This window comes from Diospyros lotus, chromosome 8, assembly GCF_014633365.1.
Source record: "Diospyros lotus cultivar Yz01 chromosome 8, ASM1463336v1, whole genome shotgun sequence".
Taxonomy (NCBI): Eukaryota; Viridiplantae; Streptophyta; class Magnoliopsida; order Ericales; family Ebenaceae; genus Diospyros; species Diospyros lotus.
Window position 1 is genome coordinate 29872783 of NC_068345.1, and position 16632 is coordinate 29889414.

General features: G+C 38.8%; 1 protein-coding gene across 8 annotated transcripts; it reads left to right on the plus strand.

Moving 5' to 3' along the window:
- Positions 1-1142: 1142 nt before the first annotated feature.
- LOC127808293 (pentatricopeptide repeat-containing protein At5g18475) lies at positions 1143-16528 on the plus strand. Of its 8 annotated transcripts, none has more exons than XM_052346770.1 (4): positions 1143-3632; positions 14364-14463; positions 14937-14987; positions 15596-16528. In XM_052346770.1, the coding sequence occupies exon 1, from the start codon at positions 1921-1923 to the stop codon at positions 3490-3492; it is 1572 nt and encodes a 523-aa protein (XP_052202730.1). In that variant the 5' UTR covers positions 1143-1920; the 3' UTR covers positions 3493-3632; positions 14364-14463; positions 14937-14987; positions 15596-16528. The 8 variants fall into 8 exon arrangements, with proteins under 8 accessions (XP_052202730.1, XP_052202732.1, XP_052202733.1 ...); XM_052346772.1 differs by lacking the exon at positions 14937-14987 and having other exon boundaries at positions 15580-15715; positions 15798-16528; XM_052346773.1 differs by lacking the exon at positions 14937-14987 and having other exon boundaries at positions 15580-15715; positions 15803-16528.
- The last annotated feature ends 104 nt before the right edge of the window (positions 16529-16632 follow it).

Genomic DNA, 16632 nt, shown 5'->3' on the forward strand with positions numbered 1-16632 from the left:
TTGTAAATAAATAATATATTCAACAAGACATATTAATAAGTTTTCATTTTAGAGAGTAATGCCATACAAACATGTTCTTATGATTTTTATATCATTGATGTGGCGCCACTGTATGGGACCCATTAATTTCTAATTAAAAGAATATGTTTTTTAGTCTAAAATTTCCAAATTAACATTGGCACTTGTTATTGTAATTAATGAATCATTTTGCATAAAAATTAAAATAAGGGTTAACTACATAAAAATATGATAAATTTTCATGCTTAATTAATCGGTCCATATTATTTGAAAACATAAAAATAGCCAATCTATTGTTTTATCAATTGCTGGATAAATTATATTTTTTTAAAAAACATTTTTCGTTATACGTTCAAACAAAATATTATTCACGTTAAAAAAATATTATCTTTTAAATGAGAAACTAAATTAGATGACAAATGTGCCAAAATGATTAAAGTACTCTTATGTTGGTAATAATTTTTATTACTAACACAAGGCATTTTAAAATTTTTGGCCTATTCAATATCTAATTTGTAAACCGTAACGATGATAAAATTACTTTTATTTTGTTATGATTTGTAGATTATATAATTAAATATAAAAATAGAAATTTTGCTTGTTTTAAATTTTTTTTATCTAGTGTTTGTTTGAATAATAAAATAAATAATCACTTTATCAAAAAATAAATAAATATTAAAGTCAAGTTGACTCATCCACCCGAATAAAAAATCAACATCTTAACCTAGAAAAACACTATTTTGCCCGAGGGGATTACCGATGGACTTATTGAATGGGGTCAAAAATATCAAAATGCCCTTGCCCAGTCTTTGCCTCTTTCCCTTCTCTCATGGTCGTGCTATCGAGGTGATGGCAGCAAAGCGAGGTGCAATAACGATGGCGGCGAGGCGAGGCGCAACAGTGTCGACCATTGCGAGGTCATAAGAGAAGGGAGAGAGGAGAGAGGTGAAGGTTAGGTGGTGGGCAGCGATATCCCTTGCAAATTTATTTTTTAGATGAAGTATTTTGATATTTTTAAACCCATTATATAAGTCTCTTGGTGAAATTTTCTCGCGTTATAGTAAACCTATTACTCATGATTTATTTCCCTGACACGAATATAGAAGATGACGCAAAAACAGATAACCCTTAACCCATTAGATCGCCAGATTAGTCAAATCTGAAAAAAAATAAAAAAATCGCCAGGTTAGGGTTCGCACTGTCAAACATCTCGCCACCGCCTGCTCCTCACTGCTCCATAGCCACCATTGCCGGGGACGGTTCCCTTCTCCGGGATCATCGTCGGGCAACAAACGGAACTGAGAAATATATTAATAGATTCAAAGAGATTTCTGGTTTGTTATTTGGATCTCTTTCGTCAAAGTATTGGTTTCCTTTATAATTTTCTCCAATCCCAATCGGAACTCGGAAAATAACCAATCTCCCGAAGCGAACAGAAATGTCTCAAATTGTTCCTTGTCAATCTTCACCCGAGCCTTCGTCCTCTCTTCCTTTTAGAACGTTCTAGGGCTCCCAAAGGCGTATCTGCATTTTTTCGGATGATGCAACGCACGATTCAGTTACAGATTGATGCTCTCTTCATTACAAGTGTTACTGAGGTATAAGTCGTTGTCAATGTTGCTACTTCTTTCAGGAAACTGTACAAAGAGACTGGGAGAGTAGATCGAGTCGAGCATGCCATTGGAGCTTCGAAGGAGCCATTTTAGATAAACGGGTCAGAACAAATCTCTCATTTGAATTAAGTTGGTTTATTTTGTTGCAGGCATTGTTGTCATTAGAAATAAAATTTGGGAGAAGTTATTATCTGGAACAGTTTTTTGCTTGCCTAGATCCTTTATCATTGTTTTGGTCGACCGGTTGGGCCTCAAGTTTTGATCAACAGTGGCGTGTCATTGACAAATAATGAAGTTCAGTACAAATATCAGCAGTTTTAATGTATTCACATGCCATAACTTCCGATGGTTCTCTACCTTGCCTTCTAAACCGCCACCATCACTTCCATGGATCTCCCCACTTCTGTTCCTCAAGACCACCCCTTCAAAACCAGACCCTCCTACCAAAACCCCTAGCACTTCAGAAAAACATAAGAGAAAACCCAAATACATCTCTCATGAGTATGCGATCAGCTTGATAAAACGGGAGAGGGATCCACAGCGTGCCCTGGAGATTTTCAACAAGGTGTCAGATCAAAATGGTTTTAATCACAACAGCCCTACCTATTCAGTTATTCTTGATAAGCTTGCTCGGTCCAAGAAATTTCAGGCGGTTGATGCGGTTCTTCATCAGATGACATATGAAACCTGCAAATTTCACGAAGGCATATTCCTTATCCTCATGAAACATTTCTCAAAATCCTCTCTGCATGAAAGAGTTCTTGATATGTTCTATGCGATCCCGAAAATTGTTCAGCAAAAGCCATCCCTTAAAGCCATCAGCACCTGCCTCAATCTCCTGGTTGATTCAAACCAGGTTGATCTGGTAAGGAGATGCCTAGTGAATTTGAAAAAGAATCTTAATTTGGAGCCTAACACCTGTATTTTCAATATATTTGTTAAATATCACTGCAAGAATGGGGATCTTGACTCTGCATTTCAAGTGGTGGAAGAGATGAAGAAGTCTAAAACTTCTTACCCTAACTTGATCACGTATTCTACTCTGATGTCTGGTCTCTGCGAAAGTGGAAGACTCGAGGATGCTATTAATCTGTTTGAGGAAATGGTCTCAAAAGACCAGATCTTGCCTGATGCTTTAACTTACAACGTTTTGATCAATGGGTTTTGCCGAATGGGAAAAGTTGATCGGGCAAAGAAAATAATGGAATTCATGAAGAAAAATGGTTGTAACCCTAATTTATTCAATTACTCAGCTTTGATGAATGGGCTTTGCAAGGAAGGAAAACTGGAGGAGGCCAAGGAGATTTTGCGTGAGATGAAGTGCATTGGTCTAAAACCTGATGCAGTTAATTATACCACTTTGATTGATAGCTTTTGTAGGGCGGGAAGAATCCGTGATGCTATGGAGTTGCTTGAAGAGATGAAAGAAAAAGACTGCAGAGCTGATACTGTTGTCTTGAATGTGGTTCTTGGAGGGTTGTGCAGACATGGCATGATTGAGGAGGCTCTTCAGATGCTTTATAAGCTACCTAGTGAGGGTGTTTACCTGAACAATGGAAGTTATAGGATTGTGTTGAATTTTTTGTGTAAGGAAGGGGATTTAGGGAAAGCAATTGAGTTATTGTGTTTCATGCTGAGAAGGGGTTTCATACCTCATTTTGCGACTTCAAATGAGCTACTAATTCGTCTTTGTGAGGCTGGCAAGGCAGCTGATGCTGTTATGGCATTATGTGGATTGGCAGAGATGGGATTCAAACCAGAACCCAATTCATGGAGTGCTTTGATTGAGTTGATATGCAGAGACAGAAAGTTATTACCGGCATTCAAGTTGGTGGATGAGTTATCTCTAGCACAATTGTGAATTATCTTGATTTACTCTAGATAAACAACAGCGACTTTAGCTATTCCCTCCAAGTGGAATTGCTGCTAAACCCTTTTCAGTTAGAGTTCAATCCAATAATGGCAGACTTAATGTGGAAGAAGAGGCATGAAACAATATCGGTTAGTCTTATGCTCAAATCTTCTAAACTATCCTTGCTGTTAGAAACCAATGTTAAATGACCATTTTACCCCCTGGTTATTTCCTTATTCTCCCCCCCCCAAACAATATATATAAAAATTGTAAGCTAAAAAATATATATTTTCTAAAAATATATTAGCATGTATTATATTTATAGAAAATATAGTTTTAAATTAAAAAATATATTTAGAAAATCTAATTCTAAATTATATTAAGAAAGTTTAATTTTATTTGATAAAAAATATATAAATATGAAAATATTATATATATTAAAATTGTATCAAAACTAAAAAAAAGCTCCAGTGATTGCTGGAGCTACTACCCCAGGTTTGCTGGGGTTTCTGAGGACTATAACCCTGGCGAGATGTTGGTAACTGGGTTCTTCAATCAGAACCCAGCATCAGTTTTGATTGAAGAACCCAATGAGATGTTGGGTCCTGACACTGCATTTCAGCAAGATGTTGAACCCTAGTGGGTTGTCAAACCCCATGATGTGGTGAGGGAGGAGAGAGAAAACGTCTTGTATAAATATATATACAGTGTTATTAAAGGCGTACCTAGGCATACCTTTGGTGCCTGGAATGCTCCTAGGAGGGCACAGACCAGCCAGGCATGACTAGGCCCTCAGGTGCAGCCTTGGGCTTAGGTGCGCCTGGTTGTTTTTAACTGTTTTTAGGGTTTATATTTTATTGTTTATTACTTTATTTAATTTTTTATTGTTTAGGGTTTATATTTATTGCTTCAACTCCAAATTTAATAATGAGTAAAATGACTATTACTTCAAATGCTTCAATTAAATTTGAATTTGATGAAGATAGAGAGGGAGATGATGTGGAAGAAGAGGATATTGGAGATGATGCTTTTAATGATGAAAATATGGAAATGTTTGATCTTAACGATGATGATGATTTTTAGATTATTTAAAATGCATAATTAATTAATTCTAATTAAGATTTAAGACCTATAAATTGTTTAAGATTTAATTTAAGTTGACTTAAAGACGTTTAAATTGCATCTTTTGACATTTTTTACTGTTCTTTTCATTATATATATATATATGTGCCAATAATAGATTTTAAAATTTCTTACAAAATTATAAATTTTTGTGATGCTTATATGCCAGTTGTTGAAATATGATAGGATGTGCTTTGCTGAAATTTATTGGTATATAACTTGTTTTAATATATATATTTTTTAGTTAGTATATGTTGAATTTTTTAATTTTCTTGATAACCTGCTTGCAAATATGTTATTAACAGTTATGACTTATTTTATATCTTATTCTTCAAGTAAGATATATATTTTCCTTTCTTTTTAGTTAGCATGTGCCTAGTTCCACCAGGAGTGCACCTCGCCTTGCGCCTTGCTCCTCTGGCTCTAACACCCTTTTGTGCCTTAGTATGCCTTGGGCCTTTAATTGTGTGTGTGTGTGTGTATATATATATATAGTATATATATATATGTATGTATATGACCATTAAACAACTGAAGCTTCAAATTGATATGATCCATTAACAATTTCAAAGCGTCTTCTCTCTTCCAACAATCTGAAACAGAGAGGAAAGAGAATGAGCTTCAAAATGATATGACCCATTAATTTTATCAGTTTTTGCAAAGTATCTTGTAGAATCAATAAAGATGAAATTCAATGTGTTGATGATTCAATTTTAGTCAATGAATAAATTTTTGTTGGGAGCTTACTCTCTTTTGAAGGATATATGTATGCACATATGTTGCAATGCGGTTCGGTGGACTGAAAATTTGGTTGGAAGCAGTTTCTCAAGGCTCAAAAAACCAGAAATTTATATAAAAATAAAAGCTTTTGGTTTCGGAGGTAGAGGGGGATGCGGCTTAACAGAGATAAGAGGGAGAGAGGTTGAAGACAAACACCGAACAGAGATTGGGGAAAGAGAAAGGAGTGGAGGGTGTTTTGGTTATTTAAATTTTTTTAATGGTGGTGAGTTCACAGTAAGGGGGAAATTGCCACATGGTATTAAAGATCAAGGGTAGTCATTGTATTTTATCAAACATCGAGGGTATTGTTTGCAATTACCCTAAACCTCAAGGGCACTGTTGTCACAACCCTAGGGTTAGTTAGGGTTGTGATAGGAATTGGGGAAGAAATCAGAATTGAAGAAATGAAGGAGGGGGAAGAAATCAGCAGAAAAGGGAGGGAGAATTAGAGAAGAACGAGAGAGGGATAAGGAGAATTATGAAGATAAAATTTTCATTTCATTATACATGATATCCATCCTCTCCCAATTGGCCTTTTTATAGGCAAAGCTAACTACTTAACTGATTTTTAACAGCACCCACGTGTTCCTAATAAATTGCAAAATATCCCTAACAAACTATTATACCCTATTACAATAATGTCCCTCTATTGCTCCTAGGCTCATGACAACTGTGTGTAATTTTCCCTATGTTCAATGGATCCATTTGTTTGAATTGTTGCCTTCCTTCACTAAATTCTTCAATTGATGCAAACCAAAACTCAACGCAAAGTCTTATGTTTAACTATTGTATTTGAACAAACATGGTAGTGTAAACTGCCTACATAAATCACTTGATATTATCTACTCCTGCCCAAAACCTGTCATATGGTCATATAGAACATATCAAATTAAACTTGATTATAAGCAAAGGTCTATAAATATGAACTGTTTAGGTAACCTTAAAATACAACCTAGTCTACTCAATGCAAGAATGTATATACTAGAAATGTTATATAACAAGAAGCTAGTGTCATGACCCAAGAGTAATTAGAGGGGCAATGCTGCCATTAGTTACAATTGTTGGTTAGGAGATCCTATTCATTCTGTTATAGTGCACATAGGTGCTGTTCTACAATATTCTATTACTTGAACAGCCTATAAATAGGCCATAACATGTAGAGAAATGTATGTTGGAATGATTTAGTGAATTAATATTTCCCTCCTTTATCTTTCTCTCTCTAGTTCTTCCTCATTTCCCTCCCTTTCTCTTAATTTCTGCTATATACCTCCCTCCAATTTCTTCTCCGTTCCTCTCCTAAATTCTTCCCATTTCCTTCCTAGACCCTAGCTAAACCCTAGGGTCGTGACATTTGGTATCAGAGCCAACGATTCTCAGCTGAGATTCCGACGAAATCCGTAGTTCGATCACTGTAAGTGACCAAGTTGGTCACTGGAAGCACATTCTGACAAACCAGGCGATTTCCAGTGCTTAGGAAGCCACGACGGAGGTGATCAAGGTCGACACAGGACTGATTGAATCATAGCAAGAGGAGGTCGTTCCTCTGCTGTTAGTTGAAATAACGCATACATCGCTTGATCTTAATCCGAGCGGAACCAAGATGATTCCAAATTTCAGGTGAATTCCGACCGCTTCATTGGCTGTAATTTGAGTTCGGAAATTTGAAGGCGATAGATTACGGCATTGATTGAGTGCAGTAGGCGTTTCCGGAAGTGGTGGTAGAATTGATCGAACAACTGAGTCGATCAATTATAGAATGTGGAGGTTTAGGTAGAGCGGACGGAATTCAGGTGCATTCAGTCCAATGATTCTGACGAAAGATTGGCTTCTGATTTGAGAAATCCAGGAAGTATTGTTCGATCAAGGAAGGCGTAGCAGTAGCCAAGGCGCTTCAGTGCTAACGATTTTTGGCAAATTGTAGGAGAGGCCAATTCTATAATCCGATTTGACTTGAGTTTTGAAGGTGAAGTTGGCGGTGATTGGGTGAGAAGGAAGATGCGATTCAGGAAGGGGAGCAGAGGCGAATTCAGATCCGACAGTCCTCGACAGATCAATGAGGGTCGAAATTGCAGGCAACGCGAGGCGAGCGACTCTCGAAACCCGTCTAGGTCACTGCATGTGACCGAGGTGGGAAGGAAGGCGCAATCGGAAACTGTTCAAAAGTTAATTCCGCAAGTGACGATTCTCAATTGCCTCGATTTCGTTTGTGATTCTCAACTCAGATTTGGAAGTTGAGCGAGAGGTCTGGGCGAGCGTGGAACTGAGATTCCAGGCGTAAGGAAGATTGACAATTACGGATCAATTGCTAGGAGCCAAACAAGGCTCTAGGCAATTCAGGCAATCCAGAAACTAATGACGAAGCAGGTGGTAGCCTCGTGGCTGGAAACTCGGCTGTGGAAATGGATAGCAGCGATTTGATTGTGATTCCAGCAGCTTCTTGCGCTGAGACTCGAAATTGTTGAAGGTGCAATCAATCCGCTGCACCTCGGTTGTTGCTTGGGAGTAAAGCAAATTAGGATAGGGCTGATCGAGGCCGATTTGTGAGGTTCTAGTGACTGAATACTGGTGAAGTTGAAGGCCAAACAAATTCGATCCTCAATTGCTAAAGTGAGGTTGAGACGAGAAGGAAGCTTCTATCGAAAGTGGATATTGAGTAATCGCTGCGCATTGGAGTTCGATTCAATCCGGAGAAATTCTCAGCTGACTTGATTGAATTAATCGAGCAGTTCCTTGGTCGCTAACTCTTGTTTGAGTTAATCAAATAGATCCAAATCCAGATCTCAGTGGATTTCGTTTGAGGCAGAATTAGGTTGGCTGAACTTGAAGCTGCTACAGTTGCGGATAGATTTCCAAAGCTGATTAGAACAGGTTATCTTCTGAAATTATCCAGAGCTAGCAGATTGTTTGAAGGGTAATTGATTTGGAGGCCATCAGCAGCAACTAAAGACTGATTTGGACCTAGCCTTGTGTGAATCTAAGGTTGCTGAATTTGAGTACTGGAATAAGTTTCTGAAGTGGTCATTGGAAGCTGATCAACAGGCTGTTGTAGTGGTGAATTTTTAAGGAATTCAACTGAGGAGATGGCCGAAGGACTAGGTGCTGCAGTTGCTGCAGCAAGAAAAGGAATCAAGGACCTTAGTAGACAGCTGGATGACTTTTTTATCCTATTTTCATACAAATTCCAGGTTAGAATTCCAGCTGAATGTTTTTCAAAAGAATATTCTGCCTACCTAAGTCAGATTGGAGATGAGAGTTGCAACGAAAAAGATGCGCAACAGCTCAAATGTTATAATAAAAGCAGCCGACAGATTGGAGAAATTCCCAAGGCTGATGTGTCCCTAAGATTAGGAATGGATGATGCAGAGGAGGAAAACTTGAGACGAAGAGTTGGAGAAACTCACTCCACACCCCCAGGCTTGCGGATGGACATTCCCGCATTTGAAAGAGATAGGCCTAAATGGTGGATCAGGCAGTGTGAACGAGCGTTCTACCAATACCGAGTAGCTGAAGGGGAGAAAGTGAAAATGACTGCAGCTTATTTCAATGGTATGGCAGGCGCTTGGTTTCAGAATTGGAGCTGGGGAAAGGTAGAATGAAGCTGGCCACAGTTTGTAAATGCCTTGTGTACTCGGTTTGGAGAAAGGCCCAAAACTAATGTTGTCATAGGAGTTCCTAAGACTGCTCATCAAGAAGTGCAGGGAGCTGATATAGTAGCCATGGAAGAGGAAGGTGGTGTTCATACAACTAAGGAGGAGTATGAGGCTGATGAGGTACTAAGAACGAGAATGGTAGCTGCAAGGAAGGAGGACAGCCCTGCTGATCTTATTGATCTCCAGAAGCAGCAGAGGAAAGAGCTTGAAAAGTCTCTTTACCTAGTACTTGAGGAGAAGGAGGAAAGGATTGCATCGGGCACCTTGTTTGGAACATCTCATACATATGCCTTTGGCACGGGCACACAAAACAGGACAGCAACTGCAAAAAAGGTTGATTTGCTTAAAGAGAAGTTTAAATTTCTTCTTATGCCTAGAAATGAGATGGTTACAGGATTGACAGCTCCATTGGAACCATTTTCAATGGCAATAAGGAAGGGGTGGATGGCTGGACTTGGGCTTGCCGCTAGTCGTAGTTCTGTTAAGAAAGAAGGAAAGAGAAAGCAAAAGAAAAGGGTAATGCGAGAGGAGAACAAGAAAAGGCGAAGAAGAAACCAGTTGGTGAAGATGGGCATCGGATGAATAACAACGGTTCAATGGTAATAAGTTTCTTGGGAATAAGAAACCTTTCAAGGAGGGGAAATTGTCATGACCCAAGAGAAATTAGAGGGGCAATGCTGCCATTAGTTACAATTGTTGGTTAGGAGATGCTATTCATTCTGTTATAGTGCACATGGGTGCTGTTCTACAATATTCTATTACTTAAACAGCCTATAAATAGGCCATAGCATGTAGAGAAATGTATGTTTGAATGATTTAGTGAATTCATATTTCCCTCCTTTAACTTTCTCTCTCTAGTTCTTCCTTATTTCCCTCCCTTTCTCTTAATTTCTGCTATATACCTCCCTCCAATTTCTTCTCCGTTCCTCTCCTAAATTCTTCCCATTTCCTTCCTAGACCCTAGCTAAACCCTAGGGTTGTGACAGCTAGTAAGTGCCATAGAAAAGGCTTGAATAAAAGGCAGGGGATTTGGTATTGCCAAGTAGTCTCTTTGATAAATTTTATCTTGGAGGTATTTGAAAAAGAATTCAGGGTTATTAGCAATCAAAGTCTGAATGTTGTATATATTGGATGAGCAAGAGATTAGTCCTAAACTGGACATTGCCTAATGGGTTCAACATAAAATTCTCTTTACTATTTCTGTGTGTCAAAGGGTGGTTGAGTTTGCTATTATGAACAAGGTTCTTGGTAACTCAAGGTTCTTCAGCTTCTTGGGCAAGTTATAGCTGAATTTAGAAACTTTGCTAAGAAATTCTGAAACACGAGTGCATTATATCTAAGCTCACTCTGTATACAAGGACAACTAGTTCCAGTTATTAGAGCAAGTGCATGTCATGACCCTAGGATTTAGCCTAGGATTGGAATGACAATTGGAAGGAGTTGATGAATAGAATTATGAACAGAATGCTAGAGAGGAAGAAATGGACAGAAATGGGGGAAGGATATAGAGAGAAATGGGGGAGAGAAATAGAGAGAAAATGAGAGGGAGATTGTAGAGAGAGAATTAAAAATTCATTAATCAATTCAAGCATATCCTCTCCTCTTACAATGGAGCCTTTATATAGGCATAATAGCTAGTTAACTAATTTCTAACTACATCCTGACAACACTCATGTGCTCTTATAACTTGTAAAAATATCCTAACAAACCATTGCAACCTTATTACAATGATGCCCTTCTATTATTCCTTGGGTCATGACAATTTTCCCCTTTTTTGAGAGAGTTCTTCTCCTCAAGAACTTGCAGCAACTATTCATTGCTTTTCATCCAATACCCGCTTTCTCAATCTGTTTCATTCTTCTTGCTTGCTTGCATCTTTTAGGCCTCTTCTTCTTCGTTCTTAGGTTTCCAAGATCCATCCCAAGCATACTTTGGCCTAGAGCTTCAATTGAAGAAATCTGATTGAGTTCAAGTTCGATGCCCCAGCCTTCTGCAATAGCTGGTCGACCAAAATTGGTCCCCTTTTCCAATATAAGGATGGATAACGAATCTACAGCCATAGCTGCCTTTACTATGTTCCCATTCAACCCATGGCCAATCTCTGTTGCAAAAATATCAACAACATCCTAGAAATATAGTGATGAAGAGTTGTAGACTTGCCTTGGGTGCTCAGACCAATGCTCTCTATGAGCATTGGAATTAGGGGCTGCTGTGATTTCAATTCCCAATTTATCAGCTTCCAGCTCTTGTAAAGTGTGATCTTTACAGATCTCCTCATCCAGTTTACTTTCATGTTCTAAATCCTTAGTTACCATTGATAAATTGGCTTTGATTCCAACAACAATTTCCTTAATATTGATTTATTTTTCAGTTGGTTCCTCTTGATTCCATGTAAGTAATCCAGCAGCTTCTTTTTCCCCGTCTTCGTCGAGATATTTCTCTACATGCACTTCTCCTTCAAAATGATTCGTGGGCTACTTTTGATCTGCTGTCCTATCAACCTGATCAATATAATTTTCCTTGAGATTATGCTTTTCACTACCAAAATTACTCTGAATATTGCAGCCACCTTTCTGGTCATTGCTGCCTCCGTCAAAATGTTTCTTTTTCTGCCCAAAGTCTAGAGTAGGCAGTGAATCGATCGTTCGTAATCTTGTCTCCTCCTTTGGCTACTCTACTCCAAGGAGTTCCTTCTTGTTAAAATTTCCGTGATAATCATCAAAATATTCCACCGGAAAGTTGTAATGATACTTCTTAATAAGTATCATCGCGAACTCTTGTAGCTTCTCGCGAAACATACGGCCAAATTCTTCGCACTCTTCATCAATCCCACTTCTTTTTTCCTTGTTCCCATGACTGATCTCCTTCTCAAAATCCTTTCCCCATGTTTGATGCTTCTGGTCAACTGAAAATGCACCCTTCTTTGGTTGCCATAGAGGCTCCATTCCAATTGAAAATGAAGCATTCTGCTTCACGTATGTACTGCCGCCCCTAGCTTCATGAGTAGGATACCCCACTGAAAATGCAACACTGGTCCGCTGCAATTGAAACTGCTTTCTTGCTTGAAAATTAGCCATTGAAACTGCAGCATCATTCGACTGCAATTGAGACCTCATTTCCTTTTGATATCTGCTTCACAACAAGCACCTAGGATAAATGATTGCCTCTCACCCTTAACGGTCTTCAATTTCTCAGCAAGATGAGCTACCTACCTTCCAATTCAATGCTTATGTCAACAGTCACCAAAGAAACTGCTGTAAGCTCACCTATGTCGGCCTCAATTCAACAAAATAATCGGAACTATTTGGTCTTGCTTGCTCACAACACCAAGTCGCTTGCACCCCCAGATCTGTTCGTGGACCTCGTTTAATGCCAAGAACACTATTGGCCTTGCTCGTCTCACCAGGGCTGGACCCAATTGCGATTGCCCAGTTCTTGGTCTGCCTCGTTTTCTTGCTCTGGAAAGAATTGCCCACCACAATCGCCCAGTGGAATCTGTCTTCTATGTTGATCGACTCCGATGCAGTCGATACACTTTGTCAGATTCAAGCCGGAAATCGCTTGACCTACTTCGCACGTCAGTTATGAGCAAGAATTACCGAGATTTGCAGCCGAGAGTCAATGGAACTCCTTCCAATCCCGATTGGGCGATATTTCCGATTGGAGGTGTTCAATCCGTTCGCCCAGATTGCTGGACTCACCTCGACCTTTCCTTTGGTTCTGCCCAATCACCAACCATTGAAAATGGCCGCGACACCCACTGCACCACCGTGAGGAACCCGCTGCACAATCGCCAGACCTACTGTAATTAACTTAGCTGCAACACCCACTTCTTTGCCTGATCTGACCACGATCGCTTGGAACTCCTGCACCAGTCGCAACCTCCTAGCCATTAGCGTTGACCTCTGTCACCCACTCTAGTCATGACCTTCTGGGCCGAGGACCTCTAGTAGATAGCTCCTTGAATTCGCTTGGGTTGCTGAGAATCGTGGTCGTATCTCACCTCCTCTATCACGATCAAATTTGAAAATTCACTAGCCTGATATCGTCCTTCGAAGTGGCCTCCAGAAGTCAGCAACATGCTTGAGTTTCACAACCGAGCGTCACTATCGGCTTCGCCTCTAAAAATCCACAATGCTTCCAATCACTTCCTTCAACTTGACCATCAGAGTCTTAGCCGAAGTCACTCCTCCTACTTCTCCTTCAGATCCGAGCCGACACTCACATCCTTGTGTGCTGGAATTAATTCTGAGATTCAATGGCCGTCTTCGTCTTCAAAACTTGAATAGGAGCGCCTCTGATCTGCAACTGAATTGCCGATCAGAATCGCCTAACGTAATGGATTAACCACCTCGTACTCTAGTTTTAATCACTGAAATTAATTTCAGTAGCCTTCTAATTGAATCGGACCCCAAGCCAGGGACAACTACAGCCCAATCACTGTCCAATCATTCCAGAACTACCGGAATTCGCCAAACTCATATCGTTGAATATGATTTGATGGAATCATAGCCGAGAACCGTTGGCTCTGATACCATTTGTCATGACCCTAGGATTTAGCCTAGGATTGGAATGACAATTGGAAGGAGCTGATGAATAGAATTAAGAACATAATGCTGGAGAGGAAGAAATGGACAGAAATGGGGGATGGATATAGAGAGAAATGGGGGAGAGAAATAGAGAGAAAATGAGAGGGAGATTGTAGACAATTGTAGAGAGAGAATTATAAATTCATTAATCAATTCAAGCATATTCTCTCCTCTTACAATGGGGCCTTTATAGAGGCATAGTAATTAGTTAACTAATTTCTAACAACATTCTAACAGCACCCATGTGCTCTAACAACTTGTAAAAATATCCTAACAAACCATTGCAACCTTATTACAATGATGCCCTTCTATTATTTCTTGGGTCATGACAGTGCATTGTATCTGGTTCTTACTCTGTTATATGTTCATTGTATTTGTGTTCTTTTTATTCCCTGTTATCCCATTTGTAGTTGGTTAGAGTTGGATTTACTCTTTCTTTGTTTGGTATCTCCTTTCTGATTTAACTCTCTAGTAAGTTCACTGTAATTTATTACTTTTATTGTCTTTTTGCCTCTCATAGTTACTGTTGTGTGGATTCTCTATTATTGCCTAAATCAAATTTGGACCTATTTGTGCATGTTTTTCTATAGACTACTTGGGTGGGGTCCTTTTAGCCTGTGAGTTACGTGAGTGTTCAAGATCAAAATCTGTTTGTTCTTTCTCTTTGTGTTCTAACAATATCTCGAGGGGATGCAATTATGGTGCTGATTGTATTTCCCATTCTTGTTGGTTGCTGAAGGACAAAGCGTGGTGACGGTGACGCAATTGTTGGCTGTGACCTGTTTATCCCTTCTAGCAAAATGGAGGAGACCGAGGTTCCTTTGTGTCTAGACTATCAGGTAAAGACAAGGAATTGGTAATCAGTTATACTAACAACAACTACAACATCCCAAGCCTTAAATCCCACTAAGCAGGATCGGCCACATGAATTTTAGCTCTCCAATAAGTTCTATTTATGACCATATCTTTCACAAGGCTATTATATCTCATAGTATGCCTAAGGATTTCTCATCAAGTTTTCTTTTGTTTTTCCATTGTATTTTTGGCTAAAAGGTTGTGCTATACGAACAAAATAGTTTAGCCAATAATTTTTATCAGAATGATGCGCTACTTTGATTTAATCACTGTGAAATTAAAAACTTTGATGGATGACTTGTATTTCCAAAAGTGCCATTGCTACTACATTTTCTTGTGATATTTTTGTACAAAAATTTTTGTAAAATATTACTTTCCTATAGTAAAATAACTACACAAGCTTCCACTTCTTATTGGTTTTAGATCATTTTTCCCTAATGATAATAAGCAATGACAGGTGGTTGAGTCGCAATAAGTGTTTGAAGCTAGAACCCTAAGGAGGATGGAGGTAATAAAAGATACATTATATATGTATTAATGGTGTTAATCCATGTACCATTAATAGTACTGGTGTAGGGCGCACATTATAGAAGGAATAATGGTGATGGAGTCCCCACCATGTAATCTTTCTATCAATCCAATTGATATTGAACATAATAAAAGGTTATAGAAAGATATATTATGTATGTATTAATGGTGTTAAGCTGTGTACAATTACTGCTAGAGGTGTAGGGCACATGCTAGAACAATTCTTGATCTCCTTTTCATATTTTGTCATGGAAAATGTGATACAGAAAATTAGAAATAAAGTAGTAATATGCAGGTAGGAAGTATTCCTCTCCCTCTCACTTGATGCAAGTATGTGGTTAATTTACCCAAAGATAAATTAAGGCAAATTTGATTAAATCATCGTGAATAACTAAAATCTTTAGTGGTACATATGACATACACAGAATCATGACATAGCTTCAAGATGGGCGGAATGACAGTAAGAAAAGATTTGTTCTCCTTTTATATCATATTATTGATGTGGATTGCTCCGCTGTAGAAAGAATGAACCGATGTGAATTATTTGAAACCTGGCCTAATTTTATGGTCAGTGGGAATTTATTGCAGGAATTGACTTCTTGGAGTTCAGGCCCCCTGAGGTTGATGCAGTTGCCAATATCTGTCTTGGGAGAAACTCAAGCGGTAGGCATTGACAAAACATTTCCACTGATTGAACGCGTAGAGAAGGTAAATTTGTTTGGTACAAAAACCTAGAGATGGATATTAACAATGATTTATGAATTTTTCTGCGTCATATTTGGTTGATTAGGTCAGATATAAATAAAATTTCAATTGACGAATCAAATGCTCGGGTGTATTGAAATTATTAAGAGGCTCATTGACTAGTGGCTCTGCAAAAGTTGTAAGTTCCACGGTCCAATTTATGCCCCCAAGTCCAATTGGTGCGCTGGATGCCGCATGCTTGAAACTTGAAATAGATGAAACCACAGTTGGGTCATCTGCAAATTCTTCTCGTAATGGCCCTGGAACTAGGAGAAGGAAACTTTGACACAGCCTGTGAAGTGGATTGGTTATTCAGATATTCTTCACCCAGACCCAAGATCTGTTTGGCATGCTATGAAAAGGGAAACAAAAATTGGTAAAATAGACGAGAAAGATATGAATTTGCCCAATTCATGCTGAAGAGATTGTTTGTAAGGACCCAAGCTGTGGTTACGGGGAAGTTAGAGGATTAAGATTACCCATTTGTTGTGTGGTTTGAACTCTGCCACATCTCTGATTCCCCTTTTGCACTTTGCCGCGGAAATGGGGCTTTGGTTCCTAAGTTTGGAAGACGAAATGCGTATCAAGAAACAACCACTGTATGGGTTTGGTGATGGCTCCTTTTTTCTTTTTGGAAATAAAATGTAAAGAAACCATATAAATTGATCCATTTTTGCTTATTTATCTTCCCCATTATTGTACTGGGTTGGTGGTTTTGTTCTCCCAGAACCAGAAGTAATTAAAATATATACAATCATGAATTATCCTCTTTGATTGTGACTGGTGCCGTGGTGGAAAAAGAAAATCTGCAAAAGGACAAAGCCATTGGACTCTCTTTTAAGGTTCAGTTCATGTGGGCGGCCAACTGACAAGCAGCAGTA